Source organism: Sinocyclocheilus anshuiensis, unplaced genomic scaffold, assembly GCF_001515605.1.
Source record: "Sinocyclocheilus anshuiensis isolate Anshui unplaced genomic scaffold, SAMN03320099.WGS_v1.1 scaffold1546, whole genome shotgun sequence".
NCBI lineage: Eukaryota > Metazoa > Chordata > Actinopteri > Cypriniformes > Cyprinidae > Sinocyclocheilus > Sinocyclocheilus anshuiensis.
The window spans coordinates 767972-790694 of NW_015547737.1; the positions used below are offsets into that span (position 1 = coordinate 767972).

Consider the following 22723-nt stretch of genomic DNA (forward strand, 5'->3'; position numbering starts at 1 on the left):
TTTATATAATGCTTCAAGTTTATTCTTGACTATTGTCATGGTAAAGATTTTAAATTTTAACGATTTTTTTTAAACATTTGCTGCGAGTCAGCTTTAGATGTTCCAACACAAATAAAACCTTCATCTTCAGAGTTATATGTTGATTTTCCATGGGCTGCCAGTTTAAAATAACTCTAAAATAATTTTTAAGGGTGCCATCAGTCACCAACCAACAGTTCTATTCTGAATTATTTATTACAACTTTGTAAATATTTGTGCTAAGGAGGTCCCTCAAAGAACTGGATTTATGCTTGTCATGAAGATTTCAGAGAAAGAAGAAGAACTAGAAAAACTATAAATGCCGAATCTACTCCATTGAAAAGAGTTTGTCTACTGCACAAATCTGATGTTGAAATGACAAAGTCTCGGTCAAAATGGAGACATGCTGCCCTCTAGTGTTGAGTATAAGAACAATCATGGCAGGCTTCACTGGTTCTAATAACCATGGACTTTATGTGGTTTAAATGATTGTAGGTGAAATGTGAGAATTTCAGTACTTGACTACATTTTCTGAAGAACACTTAAATGGCGCTTTAAAATACAAAACATAATACTCATCACTTACCTTTTTCCTTAACAAGCCACATGATTTGAGGCATTATACAGACTATATAGAGGGTTCAGGATTTAAACAAGCCCCTAACACTAAGGCCCAATCCCAATTCTATTTTATACCCCTTCCCCTTGTCCCTTGAAACTGAGTGAAAATATTCCCCTAAGAATTGGGACACCACTACTATGCGGTCACACGGCATCATACGTCAATACACACACCTATGCTGGTGTGAATTAGAGCCTTTAATTATAAATACTGAATCGCTACATTATATTTTGCAGCAACAAGAGGATAACATTTTTTGTTTTTGAAGTAAACTCACTCTAAAAAGAGAAACGCACAGACGTGCATACAAGCAATTTTCATCTCTCTCTCTCTCTGTCTCTCTCTCTCTCTCTCGAATTGGCAATATTTGAGAAAAGGGTTTAGCGATTTATAATTATTGGAGGGACTAGCCCCCCTCAATGTCTATGTTGGTTATCGCCCTGATCAGACATGAAAATATGTTGTGGCACTATCGTGCAGTCTGTAATGATATGACGTTAGCAAACTTTAGCGATTTTTTGCAAACATTTCTTTGAGTAACATGACCGCAAATATGAACTCACGATTGAAAGTAACATAAAACAAATTATTTTCGTTAAAATCTTTATTAATGCCCAAAAATGCTTACATTTATGTGTCTTTTTGTTCGCTCGCGCAGCCATGTTGCTTCTGTAGCCGGTTTATGCTGAGATAATTCATACCCCTTCGTTTGAAGTGTGGTCCCGAAAAATCTTCGTTTGAAGGGCTGTCTGGCCCTTCCTTCCCCTACCCCTACCCCCCCCAACCAAAAGAGAATTGAGACACCCCTACCCCTTCATGTGAACGCACGCGCGAAACAGAGGGGTAAGGGGAAGGGCTAAGGGGTAGAATTGGGATTGGGCCTAAGTATGAGAAATCATAGCATGCAGAACTAATAATTAGAGAATAAAACCAAATAGTAACTGATTTACAGCATCCTAAAATGAACTTTGTAAGTTTTAAGGCCATGGCCTGGTTGCAACAAAAAATAGCAACGTGTTTGTAAGAAACAAACCATCATTAAGGCATTTTAACTTTAAACCATTGCTTTTGACCAAAATATGAGTTCATAATCCATAATATTACTTTCTCCAGTGAAAAAGTCCATGTGCATTTTTCTCTCCTGTTTAAACCGAGACATCTTTTTCACTGGAGAAAGCAATTTTAAGGACAGAGAACTAGTACTTAGCCAGAACCAACTGTCTTGATGGATTTGTTCTTTGAAAACACACGGCTTTTCTCTTCACAAGACGTTAACTGATGGACTGGAGTGGTGTGGATTACATTTGGATTATTGTGTTTTTATCAGCTGTTTGGATTCTTATAATGACGGCACCCATTCACTGCAGAGGATCCATTGGTGAGCAAGTGCTTTAATTCTAATTACTCCAAATCTGTACTGATGAAGAAACAAACTCATCTACATCTTGGATGGCCTGAAGGTGAGTCAATTTTCAGGCAATTTTCATTTTTGGCTGAACTATTCATAAAAAAAACACCAAAACTCATAAAACAAATTATTACTAATTATATTACTAATTATAACCAGCTGCAAGGCCGTGAATATCTTAAGCCCTAAAGCACACAATCTACATACACTCATCTGGCAGGAGGAATATTTCAAACACCCTGCTTTGCAAAGAAGTATCTATTTTGCATGCATTTTGAAAGTGTATGTTAATTTTAATAAATAATACCTGTGTTAATACTATTAAGTGCACGCATAAATATTTAGTGACTTCTTTGTACCTGAATCTCAGTCACTGCAAATTCAACCTGGAACAAAAGTACACTGCAGTGACCTGCAAGTCTGAGCTGCTGTACAAGTTTTCTTTCACCTGAAGAGACAACAGAAGTTAGTAACATTTAAATACAACCCAGAGAATTTTTTTTTTCAATAAACCGATAAATTATACAAATTATTTTGCAGTTAAAAGCAAATTTTAAAAACTCACTTTTGTGCAATGTCTTTACAAAACACTCATTTAGAGCAATCCCATTGATTTCTGTCTGTCGTCTGAGGTCTTTTTCCAGCTCTCTGACTTCTGTGATCAGCTTTGAAAGAGTGGGTTTCTGTGCTCCTCCTCTTTCCTCAAACACTGACTTTCTGAAAGAGGAAAAAAAAATGTGAAACCCTAATGTAATTCCTTTTGTCCAGTCCTCAAGTGAACCATTTTCATTGTGGTTATCCTTAAAGATTTCACATCACAGAAAGACTGTGTTTTTTGGTTTTTTTTTTTTAGCTTTTGTCCAGTTTACACTGCTATATGAAACTAAACAAAATCCATTGAAAGGTAGTCCGTACTAACAGTTCATGCTGTAGTCGATCTCCATGCTCTATGAAAATGGACCGTAAAGTCTCCTCCTGTTCAGCCTCCAGCATTTCAATTTCCTGCTGTAGCATCTGGATCTCTTCTTCATATTTCTGCTCCATTATCTTCCTCAATCTACTAAAAAGCAGTTTATGAAAATACAAAAATAGAGAGAGAGAGATATTACATAATATACACATTTACATAATATACATATAGCCTAAATAACATTTGCATGTCAGAATTATTTTAATATGCAAAGGTTCTAATTAATCAGCTCAAGTCAAAAACCTTATCTTTTAAATTATCTAACCAATATATAACATTTCAACAAAATATACAACAAACAGAAATAGATTTCACCGAATACATTTATCATTACACTCTGTAGGAGACAGTTCATGTCAAAAACGCTTTTATAAATGTATCACAAACCGATAGATTATCCTACCAGCTGTCCATATGTTAATTATACACCTTTATATTCCTTTATATAGTTTCATAACGATATTTTGAGTGTAAATCCGATGACAGGAGCTCGACTTGGTCAAATCAAAACATTAATCAGAAGAGAGTTCACTGAGGTAAAGACATCTAAAGTTGTAATGTAAACCTGTTTGTTATTTCTTATATGGATTTAATACTTTGTGTAGAACTTATATCAACCTTAAAATCGAGTGTTCAAAGGAATAAACTTACTTTAATCTACTCATGAAAATGAAAACCGCGACTTCACGATTCTGACTGATTCAACTAAATCCCGCGTCAACACGGAACATACCAAATGAGATCTGCAGGGGTGAACCATATCCAATAACACACTAAAACATTTGAATATTCATCTAAATAGCATTATTATGAAGCTAAGCTGTTATAAACTGGTCTATTTATGCCTATAATCCTCAACGTGCATGAGAGAAATCGGAAATTTGTCTAATATTACTTTTCTTTACTGTTTTGTCGATGGAACTTTCCATACCCTTCGCAAGCGGAACCAAAACCACGTCCACGGTGGCACTGCGGAAGATTTACAGTGTAACATCAGTATATACATACATGTGAATCTTTGGCATGATCGTACGTTTGTTTAGCGTTTGTAATAATACTTTTATTCTGCCTTAGGGAATATTTTAGGAACTGTTTAACTATGAAATGTTAACGTAAGATATTGAGAAATTGAGATCCTACGGAGTGTACTTCTGTAATTATATGTTCATGTGTCTCACGGTTTTAAGATATAATTTACATAATGTGATAATTGTTGTAAGGGTGTTTTTGCAAGTTGAATTGAAATGAAGATGAAAAATAAAATAATTAGTACTCAAGCTTGTGTAACTTACATGGCAAATGGTTATCGTTATTATACGGATATACGAGTGAGTGAGTGAGTGAAGTGACATGTGGCCAAGTATGGTGACCCATACTAGGAATTAGTGCTCTGCATTTATCTCATCCTAAGTGCACACACACAGCAGTGAACACACACATACGCCGTGAACACACACCCGGAGCAGTGGGCAGCCATTTTATGCTGCGGCACCCGGGGAGCAGTTGGGGGTTCGGTGCCTTGCTCAAGGGCACCTCAGTCGTGGTATTGAAGGTGGGAGAGAGCGCTGTACATTCACTCCCCCCACCTACAATCCCTGCTGGTACGAGACTCGAACCCGCAACCTTTGGATTACAAGTCCGACTCTCTAACCATTAGGCCACGACTTCCAGTCGTACAGTTCTATTCCTAAATTTAACGTTACATAACTTTCATGTTCTGCAAGGTGTTTATTATATAAAAATATATATTATTTCATAATATATGCAATAGTTATAATTATTATAAAAAATAAAAAAGGGATCCTAACATTGTGTGGAGACTCCTTGAGCAACAATTGTTTGTAACTTGTGAAAACTGGTTGTACAGTCAAGATGCGTATTGGTAGTTATTTTGTTTCCCAGAATGCTCTGCAGTCTGCATGTTTGAGTTTTTTCCAAAATAATTATACAATGTTGAGTCCAGCTTTGTCTCTGTCGAGTGACAGTTGTAGATTATGTGTGTTTTGATGATACACAGACCGGGTTGATTGCATGAAATCTAGCCATGAAACGGTTGTACATCGGTGGTCTCGGGCACACTGGGTCTGAGAAGGACCTCAAAGTCAGATTTGGAAAATTTGGAGATGTGTCAGATGTGGAAATCATTACGAGGAAAGATGAGAATGGTTGGAATTCTGCTAAAAACCAAAGGACATCTGACTGCTAGATGCCACAGAATTTTTGAACCGATTTTAATGTAATATTTTTATTGCATTAACTGGGTACCCATTCAATATTATTCACATTTTGCGCAATATCTTTGTGATCTGTTTGCAGGAGCTCCTCTGAAAACATTTCGCTACATCAACATAAACATCACAGATGCTGAATACAAAAGATGTATGTACAGTTATATAATAAATTAAAAATGTTTCCGTGTCATGCAGTAAATCAATTTGCTTTTTATACAGGTGTAGGCATCTTAAATAAATCCACATGGAAAGGTGGAACCTTGCTTATTCAGTTGGCAAAAGAAAGCTTTCTACATAGGTAAAAACTTTCTTCAACCAGTAAATATTGGTTAAACTATTTGTTGCTATATACTGATTCTTTATATGTTTTTTAAGACTTGCTGAGGAACGACAGCAACTGGTTGAAAAGACCAAGACACCAAAGACCATCCCTCAGGATCCCCAATTATTGGACTCACTTAAAGTGGCCGGCGTTGAGAATTTCCACATGAAAGCTGCCGTTCCAGGAACAAAAAAATTCCCGGCCATAAGGTCCGTGTCTATGATTTTCTTTTGCTAATAATATTTGTCCAGTTGTAAAAATGGCCAGATGCTGATTTAACATTGATTTTGTGTTTATCCACTCTTCCAGAATTGGGTCGTGAGTAAATTTGGGAGGGTACTTCCTGTCCTGAACCTGAAGTATAAAGGAAAGAACAAGATATCCCTTTCCGTGCATTTGTCATCTTCACCCTTTCTTGTCTGCTGACATTGTTTTTTTGTAGTGAAGTGCCATTTCAAATTTGTATATGAGGGATCATTATGAAGAGTAAAATGATCATGCTTTCAGTGTAATTCACTATCTACCCTTAAATCTTGAATACGTCTTCAAGTATGATCCATCCAAACACTGCCACATCAAGAGACTGGAGGCTGCGGATGACGTCACATCAGTGTCCAAGCTGACATGGGAGCTTGAAGGTGGAAACGATGAAATCAGTAAGAAAAGGAGAGGAGAGTTTCCAAAGCAGAAACCGTGTCCCAAAAGATCCAAAATAGACTTGAGTTTGTTTCTTGGTAATTTGGCTCAAAGAAATGCAAATAATGCGGCTGCCATTGAAAACAAAACCAAAGTGGCGATCCAACAAAACGGACTCTCCGCTACAAAGACGGGAAAGCAAAAATCTGTTTGTGTTTTGGACAACGAAGCCGACTCTGAAGACGAAATCAGAATGTTGGTTGCTCAGGAACATTTGAGGAACCCAAAACAAACCTCCACAGAGGATGACGACGACAATGACAACCTGGAAGTGGTTGGAGATGATTTTATTGTCAAGTCTAACGTTTTCTGGGGTGGAGTGGAACAAGAGTCCCTACTAACTTCATCAAAAGACGATGAGGAATACGATTCTACGGACACAGATGAAATACTCACCCAGAGAAAGACCCAGAAAACACAAGGTCAATCTACACCAGCTAGTCCAGATTCCTCAACAAAATCCAGTAAAAATGTGTCTTCATCCACATCTGATGATGATGATGTTAGCGTAGATTCTGATTATGAAGCAATGATGGGGAACTGCTACCGTTTAGATCTTTTCCTAGCAGACTTGGAGCAGCTAGCTAAAAAAGCAGAGGTGATTTCAGATGATGAAAGTGTCGAAGAAACCAAAGAAGGCCCCAAGTGCTCCACCCAAAAGAACAGGCAATAACCCAGAAGATATTCTCGCCTCGCTTCGTGGAGACGCCACCTCTGAGAAAGAAAAGAAGAAGAAGAAGAAGAATCAGGTAAACACTGTATCTCTTCCTGCTTTCATTGGAACGAAGGATCTCTTTGGAGGTCCAGAGCCCAGCCTGAAAAGAGTTGCCCAAAGTATAAACTCGCTTCGTGGAGACGCCACCTCTGAGAAAGAAAAGAAGAAGAAGAAGAAGAAGAATCAGGTAAACACTGTATCTCTTCCTGCTTTCATTGGAACGAAGGATCTCTTTGGAGGTCCAGAGCCCAGCCTGAAAAGAGTTGCCCAAAGTATAAACTGTGAATCTCCTAAACAAGACCTGAAATTGAAAGAAAAAAGCATCTTAGAAAATACAAGTCAACCGCAGACTTCAAACCGTCCATCTCAACAGGTAATGTCCACTTTAAAGGTAAAATCAACCTCAAAAAACTGGAGAATAAAGCGTCCATCTCAGAAGATGATTCTTCTAGTGAAGAATCAGAAAGCAGTGGTAATGAAGATGTCTTCACTTCTAAAGCATCTTCAGCGTAACAATCGGTAAGAACCATCACTGAAGCCAAACTAAGGACTGTTAGGTCTAATAACTCAAACACCCCAAACAAACCCAATCAGACGAAGACCTCTAGATCCTCCAGCAGTGACTCTTCTAGTGAAGAATCAGAAAGCGGTGAGGAAGATGGTAATGCTAGTCTCCATTTCTAAAACATCTTCAGCAACACAATCGGCAAGAACCATCTCAGAAACCGAAGTAAAAACTGTTAGCGCTAATAACTCAATCAAACCCAAGCAGACTGTTTCACATCAAACATTTCTTCACTCAACTGTCATAGACACTCGGAAACAACAGCAGGACAACCAGAAACGTCTCGCGGCGCTGGAGCAATGTCAGAAAGAAACCAAACAGCAGAGGAAACTCATTCAAGGTGCTCTTTCTAAAGTGGTGAGTAGAGCTAGTCCATAAAAGTTTGAAGTATTTTAAGTGAGGTTGCACAATGAATAGGTGCAATATTGGTTATTGGTAATTTTTAGATATATCTTTTAATTTAACAGTATTAGTGGGTTTTGCTTATTTAATTGTTCATGCTAATTTTTCATACTTTTTGCATTTTAGGTGACCTTTGTCATCATCTATTGCATGCATTTTGCATTTTTAAGTGTTTAATTTTTAATTTATTCTGATTAAATAGTATTGAATTTTAATATTGGCCATTTCTTATTTTATGCCATTCTTCATAAATGAATTATAAAGGAAAAAATTCCTTCACAGTCCTATGTCTCACAAAATTTATAAAATAAAAAAAAAGTAAAAAAAAAAAAATTTCTTTTTCTTTTTGGTCAGGTTTTTTAATCAGGCTTGCAGTCATTTGTGTTGTGTAACAAGTTCTGAAACATTGCTAATAAATACACATTTTTAATTAGTAGTGTGCAGAATTTTTCACATTTTGTATGTTTTGATCATGATGTTCATTGATTTATAGTACATAAATGATTTATAAAATGATTATTGTCTTCTCTGTAGTGACCTGAATTTTAATACCATTGCATCCATCATTTAAAGTCGTAATTCACTGAAAATTGAATTTGTCTTACAGTCTTTTAGAGTCATTTACTCTCAGAAGATCTTTTTCAGGACACAGTGAAAGCGAACAAAAGTAAACACATTGTGTTTGGTTCTGATGAAGAAGAGGATGAAACCACAAGCAGACCAGAACAACCACCAACAAACTTGAAAAAAAGCCTCTTTGAGGACAATTCAGGATCCGACGAAGATCAACAAACGTCCACTTTGAAAGAAAAGGCAAATATGGACCAAGATTGGATATGGAAGTTTATTTTCTTGAATTCTTTGATTTGTTCTTCATGTTTCCATCATAATTCCACAGAAGAACAACAAGCCAGGTGGCAGCAAGCTGTTTGACTGTGAAGATGAGGACGATAGTGCTGAGGACGAACGGTTCCAGATCAAGCCCCAGTTTGAGGGCAAAGCTGGACAGAAGGTTTGGATTGAGAGTCTCTTTCAGGATGGAGAGATTCCGAGTTTGTTTGATTTCTCATTCATTTGTTTTCATCTTTTTTTTTTTCAGCTCATGAAGCTGCAGGCTAGTTTCGGAACCGATTCAAGATTCCAGGTCGATTCTAGATTTCTGGAAAGCGACGATGAGTCTGAAGATCAAGGTCATTTATTACAAGTATGTTCTTGGGCTTGAATGTGTTTGAGAGAATTATTCACCTGTTTCAGTCTTTCAAATTTCAGATGCAGCGGCTCCAGAAAAAGATGCAGACGAACAACTTCTTGAGGAGAAAAAGAAAAGTCTAGACATCCTCCAGAGCATTTTAAACTCCAGCATACAACCACAAAACACCAGAAAGGGCAAGACGTTCAAGTATGACTTCTTCAGATGTGCTTTCAGCACACAGTTTGTTCTTTTCACTTGTTTTTAAAGGTTTATGAACCTTGTTTGGCTTTGCAGAGATGTTTCGAGCCTGCATTACGACCCGACACAAGAAGAACATGCTGCTTTTGAGACCAAGACAGAGGAACCGAAGAAAGAGAGGTATTACGTAAACTCATTTTTGGGTTTTAGTTAATATTGACTCACCGTGATGTTATTTAACATTTGCACTTTTGTACAGCAAAGCAGCGTAACGAAAGAAACGCAAAGAGGCTGAAAAACTCCCTGAAGTTTCTAAGGACATTTACTTTGACATCTCGGTGGATTTGAAGGAGGTCTTCGGGACATCTGAAGAAAACCAGGAAGAGAAGGAAACGGTCTCATGGGATAAAGAGGCAGAAGAGACTGAAGACATGGAGGTTTCCTTCACGTCTAATGTAGAAGCAAAAGAAGACACTTCAGGTGGATTCAAGTTCTCCTTCTTTGGCAAGGACACAGCTGTAGAGACGACCACCAAGACAGGTGCACTGATCATTTATGTCATTTTTCATTGTAGGTAAATTATTGGGTATATCCTTGCACTTTAAAATTGGTTTTCGCCATTGGTTTCTCAAACTTTTTCATTCAGAACTGTTGTTTGTTTATTTATGCAGGTTTTTTTAATCATAATGAGTTCTGAAATCACATTATACCACATATAACAGTTTTGTGTTAAAGTTTAATTTTTTATTTTTTTTGCCCAATCAGACGAGTACAAAATAGAGACGTTAAAAGGAGCCAAGTTCTCTTGGCAAGTGGACCCTCGTTTCCAGGACAGCAGTTCAGACGAGGAAGGCAGGGACGAGATTGAGGAGGACCAATCTGCTTCCAGCAAAATCACAGAGTAATATATTAGCATTTAAATTATAATGTATTTATTATGGGAACTCAGAACTCATGAGTTATGGTTGATGTGTGCCTAACTGGATGGTGAAATTGTGATGAAACGATGGGTTTGCTGAACCACAAGCAGTTCTGTCTTGGCAAGGTTGAGTTGAAGGTGATGGTCCTTCATCCAGCAAGAAATGTCTGTTAGACAAGCTGATGCGAGCAGGTATCGTCGGATGATCAGGATGGAATAAGAGGTAGAGTTGAGTGTCATCAGCATAGCAGTCATATGAAAAGCCATGTTTCTGAATGACAGAACCTAATGATGCTATGTAGACAGAGAAGAGAAAGTGGTCCAAGAACTGAGCCCTGAGGCACCCCAGTAGTTAGATGGAGAGGGGGAGGGGGAGGACAAAGGAGCAAGGAAATGTTTTAAAGAGCATGCGAGAGTTAGACGAATTGTTATTATTCTGGGTTTCCTTAAGATGGCGCACAAAACCCGCTGATTAGTCAATACTGAATATACAAATGGAAAATCTGGGATACAAAATTTAGGTTTAAGATTAATATGTTTAGAAAATGTAAAATAAAGAAATATTAAAGTGAAGTACAGTAAAAAAAAACTAAGTGTTAAAAATAGATTGAAGTATGTTTTACGAAAAAAAAAATCAGTTTTTCTACTTCAGAATTTAATTCAGTGTGTTACTGTTTCTTTGTAATTGTGAAATTTACTATCAATTTCTGGTCAATTTCACAAATTGTTTCTACACCAGTTTTTTTTCACTGTACAAATATTAAAGATCTTGCTCTCTTTCTAAGTCAATAATCAAATAAACAGACACATGTTTTGCATATATCTATATACCAACAAAATCTTGTTTAGATTACATTTTGATTGAAGATTCATTTATATTTTGCGCAGTGAACCGACAACATCAAAAAAGACATTTTTCTTTTTCTATCAAGATGACGAACGGTTAAAAGGTGAGATCTAAACTCATGTTAACAAATTAAGACACTCACTAACATTTAAAAAAATATATCACATAACAAACCATAACAACAGCATATTTGAGTGATTACTCATGCCTGTGTTTGTGTGTGTGGTTAAATTCAAATGAGTTTCTATTATTTATTTATTTTTAATTCAATGTACCTGTTGTGCTTTCAAACTCTCTATGTACAAATCTCTTTTCTTCAGAGGGGCCGGGAATGTGTTGTAGAAGTGTAAAACTACAAGACCAGAGGTCTCTGGGAAGAGAAGAGGACATCGCTCAGAGAGGTACCACTGATTCATATGGAAAAACGAATCATGTTAATTTCACTTCAACTAAAGATAAATGTTTCATTATTCCTCCAACATTAAAATGTGTTATGTAAATTTTAAATGCCACAAGTATATGAAATGTAAATGCACTAATATTTTGTGCATATTATTAAAATGCATTTTATGCTCAGTCCCTTTGCTTGAAACAGATTGTGGATTCCTAGTTTAACATATTTCAAAATGGTTATATGACATTTGAAAGTACTGAAATTTGGTTTGCAGTTTTTATAACATGAATTACAGCCGTTTCCCCCCCAACAGGAGTGTCGCAAGAAACACAGAGATGCCAAAAGACGCCAGAGGCCTTCGCTGAAGACCTGAACAATTTAAAGTATTCAAAGACATTTTTTACAGAGAAGATGACAGGTTTTCAGAGACATCTTTGCATATTCTATTTAATAGCTATAATGTATTGTAAAAAAAAAAAAAAAAAAAAACCAACCTGATCTAATGAATATTCCCTTTGTATGATTGAAATGATTTGAGCGAATAAATGTCGGTTTGTACCACTAGAGGGTGGTGTGATAATACTTTCATGACTATTGCAGCAGACTTCAGTGTTTGTTTTCATTCCTCACTCACTTTCTCCAAACCACAGGATCGGCCACAAAGTTGTGTTCTAGAAAACCTACTCTTGAGCTTTTTATGTGGTTACACGTGCCGCACTAAAGGTCGTTTAGTACATATGTTCTGCACAGAAGATCATGCAAATGTTACATCATGCAAATGCAAACGTTTTTTTGTTGTGATTTTTGCATCTAGTCTCTCAGGAAAGTTTGCACCGTGTCAACAGCTACAAAGGAAAAAAACATGTCTGTATGTGCGAGCTCTTCAGCCTTGTCCTAGTGACCATTTTGGCTAATGATAGTGATATTTGACCCCTAGTGTTTACTCTTACCCTTATCTGCAGACTCAAGCAGTTTCCAGCAACTAATGCAAAAGGGTAACTGGAGTCTTTACTATTACTTTACTCGTGTAAACTTCCAAAAAATGCTTAAAGATTTAATGTTATCCATGAAGGTTTTGATCACAGATATTTTTGTCATTTTAACTAATGTTCTTACATCGAAATATGTCTAATATATATGAAAGTTATACGAATTTAGGTTCTAATTTGCATACAAGTAAAAAAAATATACAGCTATATATTTTAGGTATAGTGACTGGTCACATTTTGCCATTTGGAATCACTTTTTTGCTTTATTGCAGTTCATGTAAATGAATGATTTGTATGAACTGTAGCATGTCTTACTTAAATTGCAAATTCAATTAGAATGAATTTTTTTCAAGGTCACACAAGCTCAGGCAAGTTGGCACTGAACGTGTTTAACGTCAGTCTGTGCAAAGGCCAAGAATAAAACGTGCAATCACTCAAGGAGCAAAAATCTTGCGCTGTTATTTTTGTCCGCTGATGAAACCTTTAATAAATCTACAGGAACCATTTGGCTCTGCCCAGTAGCCTATTGAGTCTGTGTTTGTGTGTGTGTATTCAAGAATATCGTTCCATTGACTTTGTGTTTGACCAACAGTGGTTTTGATCACTAGGCAAAGCAGCACGTCTGTGGATCTGAAATATAGTCATGAACACTGTTCTGTGTATAAACAGGATGCTGTGGTTTCCGATTTCAGTGTGACATCACAGCTGGTGTCTATAGCTCCTGAAGGAATGAAGCAGCTGTTGTGCAGTGACATAAGTCACCCAAAACTGCCATTTTGCGTTACCAAGTTCTGTTTTTGGCCATCAACCTTAATAAATTTAATTTTGGAACTTTCTAGATAAAATTATAAGGGTTCTGTCATGGTGTTTAATATGCTTTGAGTGGTTTTTAGCATATTGCTAATGCTAGGATGTTGAATGTGGTAGTTGGCATGTTGCTGGTGTATTTTTAACAGAGCCCACAAAAAGTCATATTCTGTTTTCTAAATATTGCTTGACTTCATCCTTCAATGCATTTTGTTTATGGGATTTTTTTTTTTACCCACTTTGCTAAAATGAATAACTCCACCCCTCCTCAACAAAACACATGATCTGAGGAATAATTCACGTTCCTAGCACAGATGTACAAGATTTTTGAGTTGCTATGTGATTATGTGGAGACTAAGAAAGTTTTATGTCATATTAAGATTCCTCAGATTAGCATTTTGCTTTCTGCGTCTGTTAAAGGGCCAGTAGTAGATGTTTTTTTTTCTAAAGAGCTAGCAAACAGTCCTTTGTGCAAGTTAAAATGGTTATTTAAAAACCCATTTTGGTGCTACTTACATCCTTTATTATCAAAAGCATGTCACATAGGCTTTGTGAGGCTAACTGTAATGCTAATGTGTGAATGGGGGATGGGAAGCCAAAAACGGTTTTTCATTCTCCATTTTAACATTAACTCAGCACAGCCTCCTTCATTTTAAAGTCTTTTTCTTGTTTTTTTTTTCACCAGTGAACGTATGTTAGAAAAGATTAGCAAGCTGTTTGACAGATATGATTGAACGCTGGTTGTTTTTATGACAAAGTGAGGCTAATTTCTGAGCGGGGAGGAACCAGAATACGTGCTGGTTTGAAATATTTACACTTAGTAAATTCCTCTCATAGTGTGAATAACTTCCACAGTTACCTGTCACTAATGCGTTAGCCAGCTCAAGAAGCCAGAGTCACGTGACTAGCCTAGCCTGTGTCTGACTAGAATAACAGCCCTTCCCCCAAATGACACACAGACACACTGTGCTGCAAGTGTAAAATGAGAGGCTTTACAAATTTTTTACTGATAAAACACCAAAATATTAGCTTTAGCATTGCTGGATTTAAAAGATTGATTTATGGCCGCAGTCTGTAGCAACAGATGCTATTGCGCAATGTTCCGCCATGCGTTTACTTGGAAAAAAAAGACTGTACTTTTCCAATACTCAAAGGTCTTGTGTGTTTTTCACCCCAAACATTCCTCCCTCTGTTCCTCAAATCCCACCCCGTCCTGCCCCCAGATTTCTCAAAGAGGACTTGTTTGGATCTATAACTATTACTGTTCACATCCAAGCATAGGGCTCGGATAACATCAGCGTCTTCCACGATAGGATGGCGCTAAGATGAGGGGCTGTCATCAACGGCCATTTTAAAGGCTTCCTGATCTCTGATTGGCTGTTGCTTTGGCTAATCAGGTTAGTGTGTGACAGCAGGACTGTCTGTTTTTGCACTGAGAAATCAAAATAGGCCTACCTCTCTTCCAACCCTCCTTAGTTATACACAAAAAGTGTTTGGCACAAAAATGAAATATAAAAAACAAGGAAAGGAGATGGTGTTGCCTGGCACTAAAATTAGCAGCTTTCCTATATGCTTGTTGCAACAGGTTGAGGTTTCTTTGCTCAAAGGCATATAGTTAGTTAAGGGGTGTGTCGCTGTGAGGGTGGATCTTGTTGCACAGTAACAGTTAGAAAAGCTGCAAACGTCTTCATTTCAAGCTTCAGTCTTTGGTCATGTATTTGTAGTGTAGTTCTCAATGTAACAGCTTATATTCTTGAATGTCAAGAGGATGATTTTGTAATAAAAGTTGTACTGAAACTTCGTGTGTGTGTGTGTGTGTGTTAAAGATAAAATATGCAAACAGTGTAGTCCAGAAGTTTGTGACCACTAGTAAAAATAATTCTATTTTGATTATTTTCATTACAAATCATATTATAACCATAGCATTTCAGTAAACTTTTTACTACAAAAGGCCAAAATCACACTTAATTGAGGGCCGTTAGTTGAAATTTTGCATTACATCTAACGGTATTATTGTACTTTAATGTTAAAACGAAAAGATGAATAAAGGTATGATTTGGCATCTCTGATCTAGCGAGATAATTTAATTCATGTACATTTTCTTGAGGTTTTACTGTATACTTTTAAACGGGTGTTACTTTACAATTTTACTGTAAACTTTACAACCTGTTTGTCTGTGAGCATTTAAAATGCATTTAAATTGATACCAATTTACTGTGCAGGCATCATAATTGTACTCCTCTGACTGACTTTATTGTGAGCATTTAAAAGTATAAATGCATTTAAATTGATACCAATTTACTGTGCAGGCATCATAATTGTACTCCTCTGACTGACTTTAAATAATTGTGATGGTCGTAATAAATCATCTGTTTCCTGTGGAAGAAATTACAGATGAGGCATTTCGAAAATGCCTTATATATCCAGGAACCACCTAAAATAACACAGACGCTGACCTATTAGTGAAACCATATTTAAAACCAGTTAGCGAGCAGTTATGCACTAAAATGAATGTCGATTTACTTTGCAGAAAGAAAATGTACTGCAGCCATGATTTTACTGTGTTTTGCCCAAGTAAAAGTTGCTTTCTCCATGCTATAGGGTGTTCTGGTTTGTTACCAGCATTGCTATATGCTGTTGCTAAGACGTTCTGAGGGTTTTTAGCATGTTGCTACATGGTTTTGTGTGGTTTTTAGCTCTGTAGATATGGCTCAGGCCAAATCAAACTACATACAAGAAACAGTAAAGTGATGCTTCCCTTAACACTGCCTAGGAAAACACCTAGAAATATTAAGGATTCACCTAACAATACCATTCATGCCGTCAGATTGTCTTCTTTGGAATCAAAGTGGTTCATTTAAAGAAGTGAGAATCAAATCCATAAAATGACGTCAACCAGAACTGCAGCTGGGTACAAGGTCACAGAGGGTTTGTTTGTCGGTTTGTTTTTTTGGTAATTGAAAATTACAGAAAATTGGTTTTTGGTAATTGAAATAAAATCATTGAATTTCACTGAATAAAAAATAAAATAAAAAATGAAAACCTAAAGCTAGAAACTAATGGAAATAAAATTTATAAATAAAAGTTTAAATTGAAGCACTAAAATTACTAAAACTACAAATGAAATGAAAATTAAACTATATAAATATTTGTTTAAATAAAATATACAAACACACTTAACAAAATTATTAAAATGAAATCTGAAAATATAAAAATCAAAGCTAATTCAAAATATTAATAAATACTATAAATAAATACTATAAAAATATACACAAGAATACATCAGGAAAATCAGGCCTGTTTAATGTACAAAGGCTACATTCTTGGATATATATGTTTTCTTTAAAGTCAAATAAATGTTTTTTTTTAATTGGTGTTAATCATTACTCTCAAATCCGATAAGGAGATATTTAAGAGGGGATGCCCAAAGGTCAACAATTTCTTCCTCTCTGACAATGAAAAACCCTATTTTAGTTTCAAAAGCTGGTGCATTTTTGACAAAAACAGTCCCGCTGATCAAACACCAGAACTCAAACCACTCCAGGCTGACAGAGACAGATCATCGGCATAAAACAGGGCCGTTTCTGGCGCATGATTTGCTCAATATTGGGTGTAGGAGGCACTTTATTGTTAGAGACGTCTGTGAGGAAGAGGAGAAGATATAGAGGGAAAGGGAGGAGGCATAAAACACGAAGCGCAGCCTTTGGGCCTGTTAGGAGATTAAGCTACGTGAGAGAGGAAGAGCACGAGCCAGCAGGAGGGAGAGAGTCGATTGGGATTGAGTGCTCTCTTATATCATTATCTCGCTGAATAATCCTGCTCGCAGCATCTTTGGCAGCGGGGGAAGGGAACGGACCCACATTCACAGTCTATGGGTCCTGCCTTCTCCTTATCTGCTGTGTTTGCTCAGTGCTACTTTTGTTGCTATTTTAGAAAAACAGACCTTGTTTGTGCTGTGTGAATGTTGTTCAGCTAAAGTCATTCACATTTACATCTACGTTTAGAGACTTTTATCCGAAGTCATTCACAGTGCATTCAATTTACATTCTTAGCAAATCATTAGCAGTTAGCACTATAGCGTTTGATGCAGTAGCATTAACTGTTAACAGAAAAACGTTCTTAAAATGCAAACAAGCAAAAGTCATTGATTTAAAAATTAAGGTACATTTTTCCTGGCTGAGGTTTAAGCTGGCCAAGCCAGTGTTCAGCTGGTTTCAGCTGGTCTCCCTGCCTGACCAGCTAAAGAAGAGGTCAAAAGCCTTCTAAAACCAGCCTGCAAACCAGCTATGACTGGGCTGGAAGACCATCTAAAACCAGCCACAACTTAGGCTGGTTTCAGCTGCTTGTTTGTTTTTCCCCCAGCCGGTTAAGAATGTAGTTAACTCCTCTAGCTATAATAATTCTCATAATGGTATTGCGCTAACTGCTAATGAACTGTTAAAAATGTATCTTGAATGGCATGTGAGTCACTTTTGGTAAAAGTGTCTGTCAAATACATAATTGTAAATGTCAACGACTTTAGCACAACAACTTCTATGCAGGGCAAAAACAAACAAAAAAAGTCACTGAGTTAAGCAATAAGGTACATATCTATGGCTGAAGTTAACAACTCCTTTTGCTGCGATTATACTCACAATGGATGTAGCATCAAATGCTATAGTGCAAACTGCTACAAATGTAGCTTGAACACACTGTAGGTGTGTCCCAAATCGTGCACTTATGTACTATTCTATGATGTTGTGTAGTATAAATAGTGCGAGTTGTGTAGTATAAATAGTGCGAGTTGTGTAGTATAAATAGTGCCATTTAATAGTGCGAATTCTAAAAAGAAAAAGTGCACTTTAAATACCCGGATGATGCACTTAATTAACCGAAAAAACAAATGATGCAACCCAATTCGCATATTTATGCAGTGTTCTGTGCCGCTTTTTGTAATATAAATAGTGCGAGTAGTGTGTTCACACTAAAAATTCCAAAAAGAAAAAGTGCACTTAAAATACTCGGATGATGCACTTAAATAACCGGGAAAAAAAACTAAGTGTGGAAGGGGAGGGGGAGGGTCTATCAGACTCTGATGATAAATGACAAAATAACCGTATAAAATTCATACACTACACAGTTGAGTACATAAGTACATAGTGTATAGTGCATCATTTGGGACGCAACTGAAGTGTGGAATGTTGGACACTTCATGCACTCAACTGCAGTTTTAATTACGTAGCAAAGGGGGAGGGGCTATCAGACTTCGATTATGAATGACAAAATAATCTTATATAATTTATACACTACATGGCTGGGTACAAATTGCATAAGTACATAGTGTATAAGTGTATAGTGCATCATTTGGGGCGCACCTTAGTCAATTTGGATAAAAGTTCTGTCAAATACATAATGTAAAGGTCAATGACTTAAGTGCAACAACATCTACGCAGTGCAAACAAGAAAGTCACTGATTTTAGCAATAAGGTACATATTTATGGCTAAAGAATGTACAACTCCTTTAGCTGTGATTATACTCACAATGTAGCATAGCCTCAACTGGCGCTAACTGCTAATGAACTGCTACAAATTAATCTTGAATTGTCTGTGAGTCACTTTTGATCAAAGTGTCTGTGAAATATATAAATGTAGATGCAAACGTCAATGACTTTAGCGCAACAGCAACTATGCAGCGTGACCAAAGGTTACTGATTTAAGCAAAAATGTACATATTTATAACGTTAACTGCTAATGAAATGTTAAAAATGTATCCTGAATGCACTGTGAGTCACTTTGGATAAAAATGTCTGTCAGATACATAAATGTAAATGTTAATGACTTCAGCATATGCATCTACATTTATTTGCCCAAAGTGACTCAAAGTGTGTTTAAAATGCATTTTTAGCAGTTTATTAGCAGTCAGTGCTACACCATTTACCATGCTACATTGTGAATATAATCACAGCTAAAGGAGTTGCTAAATACACTCTTTAGCCATATATATGTACCTTACTGCTTAAATCAATAACTTTTTCATCTCCAAACAACCATACAGCTGATTTCAGAAAAAAATGATTTCAGGTTACTTTCTAAAATGCTTTGTTTTTAAAGTACACACTTACATTGCAGGATGATTCAGTCTTTGACTTTTGATGGGGTAAAAACACTCTGGATCATGACAACACGCTAGTTTGTATTGATAACTTGCTCGGCCTGTCAAACAGTTATGAGTCAAGCTGACATGCCTCTGGTCTTTCATGCCATGACATGTCATTGAGAGAGAAAAAGAGGACGTGATTGTGCACCTCTTCCACCCAAGGTTTACACTACGGGTCACGAATTTGTTTCTATAGCAAAGGCCTTTGAGAGGAACCCATCCCCCACTAAACACACACACATCCACCCCAGCCCTCAACTGTAGCCTGGCTCTTGGGCGTTTAAAGGTACAGCACACATTTTAGTTTGCATGTTAGAAAGCATGTAAAGTTTTTTCAATTTTTACTGTAGTATTAGCTATTTGCATTTCCCTGGCTTGACCACTGTTGGAACGATCAGTAATTGATCTATCAGACGTGTATATTGATTAATGTAGGAGACGCTGTTATCTAAAGCTGCTTATAAAGGATTAAAAAAATTTTGTATGAAATTTTACAAAGTTGAATTGAATTATGTGCACTGATTAATCATGCACAATAGCATGAGGAATGGGCATTAAATAGGGCCAATGTTAATGTTAACTTTAATAGGTATTACAGTACATAAACACTAAATATGAAAGATACTGTAAAGAAAAGGAGAACGAGGCAAACTAGGTTTGTTCTAGCTTGACTAAAGTTCTAGTCGTTATGCTGTTCCTCCCCTCCTCCCACCATCAATCACATGATCAAAATCTCCTGCTTTTTTGGAACCTGAATCTTCCTTATTTGAGAGTTTCAGTTTGATTTCTATATTAGAATTATACATTTCCTTTCATAACTGTCACACAAAATGGCATTTACATAATGTATTTGGCCTGAAATAATAATCTTTTTTATGAACTTTGACAAGTACGGGCATTCCATGTAGTTTCTGAATCAGTATGTGATCATAAAACCAATATGAGGTCATTATAATTATACATGAAGTATAAATATGATGCAAGACACTGCCCAGACATGTCATGCCATCTGCCCATTCTAACAGTGATCTAGATGTTATATCATATTTTACAGTAAAGTTTGATGTTAAGCTGCTTTGTTTACTGATTAACTCCTCCACCAACCTTGATAACAAGCCACAACACACATTTGATCTAACACCTTAAGCTCTGGTCCAAAGGGCAGGTTTGCTTCATTCGACACATGTCCGGTCCCAAAATCTTGTTCCTGGCATTAAGCGTGTTTAATCTTGAACCATTTGGATAATGTGCATGTGTCTGAATACAATAGAGGTAAAAAGTTGAATGCACTGCACTGAGAAAGAGTTATTTTATTAAGGTTTAAGATTCAAATTATATTACTGTTTAAGGGAAATAGTGCATTTTTAGGTCAAGTCACCTTTATTTATATAGCGCTTTTAACAATACAGATTGTGTCAAAGCAACTGATCAGCATTAATTAGGAATTTAGGTGCTGTAACTGGTCACCAAATTGTATTTTTTATTATATTATTTTAATTACTAACAAGAGTAAATTTCATGAAATCCGTCAAGTATGCCCATGCCACATTTAATCACAAAACAAAGTTACATTTTTCATAAGGAAAATGCAGCCTGTTTTAGGGCCAATAGGTTTTTTTTTCCATGGCAAGTAAACACATTTTTTCAAATTCTTATGACTGTAATTAATTAAAAACAATCATATGCTAGTAAAATAGAAAATATTTATACATAATTTCATATTATAGTATTTGTTATACTGCCTTTTATTTGTGCAGACTGCAATAAAACTTTTGTATTATATTTTTTATTTACATTACAAAAAATTCTAAATTACACCCAAAACACAGTGTTGTTTTAGTATCAAGATACTATATATTTTTTTTTATATTTTGAATTAGGTTTTTTATTTTTAATGTCCCTTTTTAATTTTAGTTAAAGTTTTAGTAACTTTGTTGTGTGATTTGTCATTTGTACTAGTTTTTAATGTTTTTTTTTTTAAATATGTCTATTAGTTATTTTAGTTAATCAAGTTAAACTAAATAAAAAATGAGAAATGTTGCCTTGGAAACTGGCTGAAATAAAATAAGTTTACATTTTTATATATTTTATTTCAGTTAACATTTATTTCAATAAATGAGTTTTTTATGGTTTTGGTTTTAGTAAACTATATAATACTTCTATGAGTAATAATGAGATGAAAATGTGTTTGATCTTCATTCAAATAATGTCAAAATACAAAAAAAACTCTTAATGATCCTAAATATAGGCTCCGTTTTGTTTATGTAATATCTATCTATCTATCTAGTAAATATTACATGCATTCTCTCAATTAATGTGAGGTCATAAAAATTGCAAGTATCATTAAACAAGATGTTTATTAAGCTTGTTTTTTTTATTGTTTTAGATAGATCATAGACATCTGCCAAATCAGCTACTCAGAAACACTCCATCTGAAAGTCTCTTTTCCCATCTCAGTAAAATTATTTCTTTTATCAGCAGTTAATGGGCTAGAAATGAAGCCAGGGGATTGAACACACAATACTGCTGGTTTGGCCTGAAGAAGTTGCACCACAATTATCTGACATGCAGTTAGCAAGCTGCGCAGGAAAGGGGCTGAACCACTGCTGATCAAAACACTCGGGGCTCTATTCTAGCCTTTTTGTCGAACCTTTTTGCAATTTTATTGACTAGGGGTTTATTAGCACTGATATCTTGTCATATACAAAGACCAGAGATGATCATAGGTTTGTTTCACTGTGTGCTTTGAAAACGGAAACCCAATTAGTGACGCGGATTATATGGTTATTTTTTCTTTTGCACACACACACACCCCTTGTCTCATGAGCTTTGCTATTGTTCTTGTGTCAGATCAACATTACCCAGCACTGCTGTACTAGATGGGTGTGTATGTTGGAAAGAAGGTTCTTAAATGTTATGCAGGCATCGTATTTCTGTTACGCAGCTCTTTTTTTGTGACCCCAAAATATTTATTGTGCCATTCTTTGTAATGTAAAAGGGCACACTATATTGATCTACTTTTCAGTTTTAACACCAGTACAAATGTAAACCATGCAAAGGTTGTAAATAATTATCGTTGACAAATTATTCTGTATGTGCAACTCATTATTCATTGAGCAAAGTTTATCCAAAATGAATTGTGTAATATAAAAAATATAGACAAAGTGTAACAAAATGTTGATTTATTATGAAAAACATTGACATAGGATTTAGTTTTGCGGTACAAACCGCCTGCTATGTTTGTCAAGATCGATCAAATGAGCTCGATGGTGATTGGCTGGCTGCTCACACT

At 36.1% G+C, this 22723-nt stretch overlaps 2 protein-coding genes across 6 annotated transcripts in view; one reads left to right on the forward strand and one right to left on the reverse strand.

Annotated features, from left to right (window-relative positions):
* The window catches only part of LOC107704453 (centromere protein P), a 77413-nt gene extending 57933 nt beyond the window's left edge, over positions 1-19480 (reverse strand). For 3 of the 5 annotated variants that reach the window (XM_016507376.1, XM_016507377.1, XM_016507381.1), the window contains exons 1-4: positions 3670-3753; positions 2968-3108; positions 2614-2765; positions 2408-2496 (exon numbers count right to left, since the gene is read on the reverse strand). In XM_016507376.1, the coding sequence (XP_016362862.1) occupies positions 2408-2496; positions 2614-2765; positions 2968-3108; positions 3670-3683 (396 nt within the window). In that variant the 5' untranslated portion in view covers positions 3684-3753. Of the gene's footprint in view, positions 1-2407; positions 2497-2613; positions 2766-2967; positions 3109-3669; positions 3754-19396 lie in introns of those variants that run through there. The other 2 variants (XM_016507380.1, XM_016507378.1) reach the window with 2 other exon arrangements.
* Positions 4013-11984, forward strand: LOC107704456 (nucleolar protein 8). Its single transcript, XM_016507384.1, is given in 23 exon segments — positions 4013-4047; positions 5036-5183; positions 5335-5397; positions 5469-5547; positions 5625-5760; positions 5763-5780; positions 5881-5949; positions 6113-6900; positions 6902-7016; positions 7170-7386; positions 7389-7625; positions 7627-7904; positions 8595-8762; positions 8848-8961; positions 9049-9139; positions 9219-9348; positions 9436-9519; positions 9599-9879; positions 10105-10240; positions 11147-11208; positions 11426-11474; positions 11476-11506; positions 11813-11984. Coding segments are annotated over 22 exon segments (3327 nt in total). The 5' UTR covers positions 4013-4047; positions 5036-5062; the 3' UTR covers positions 11873-11984.
* Positions 19481-22723: the final 3243 nt, after the last annotated feature.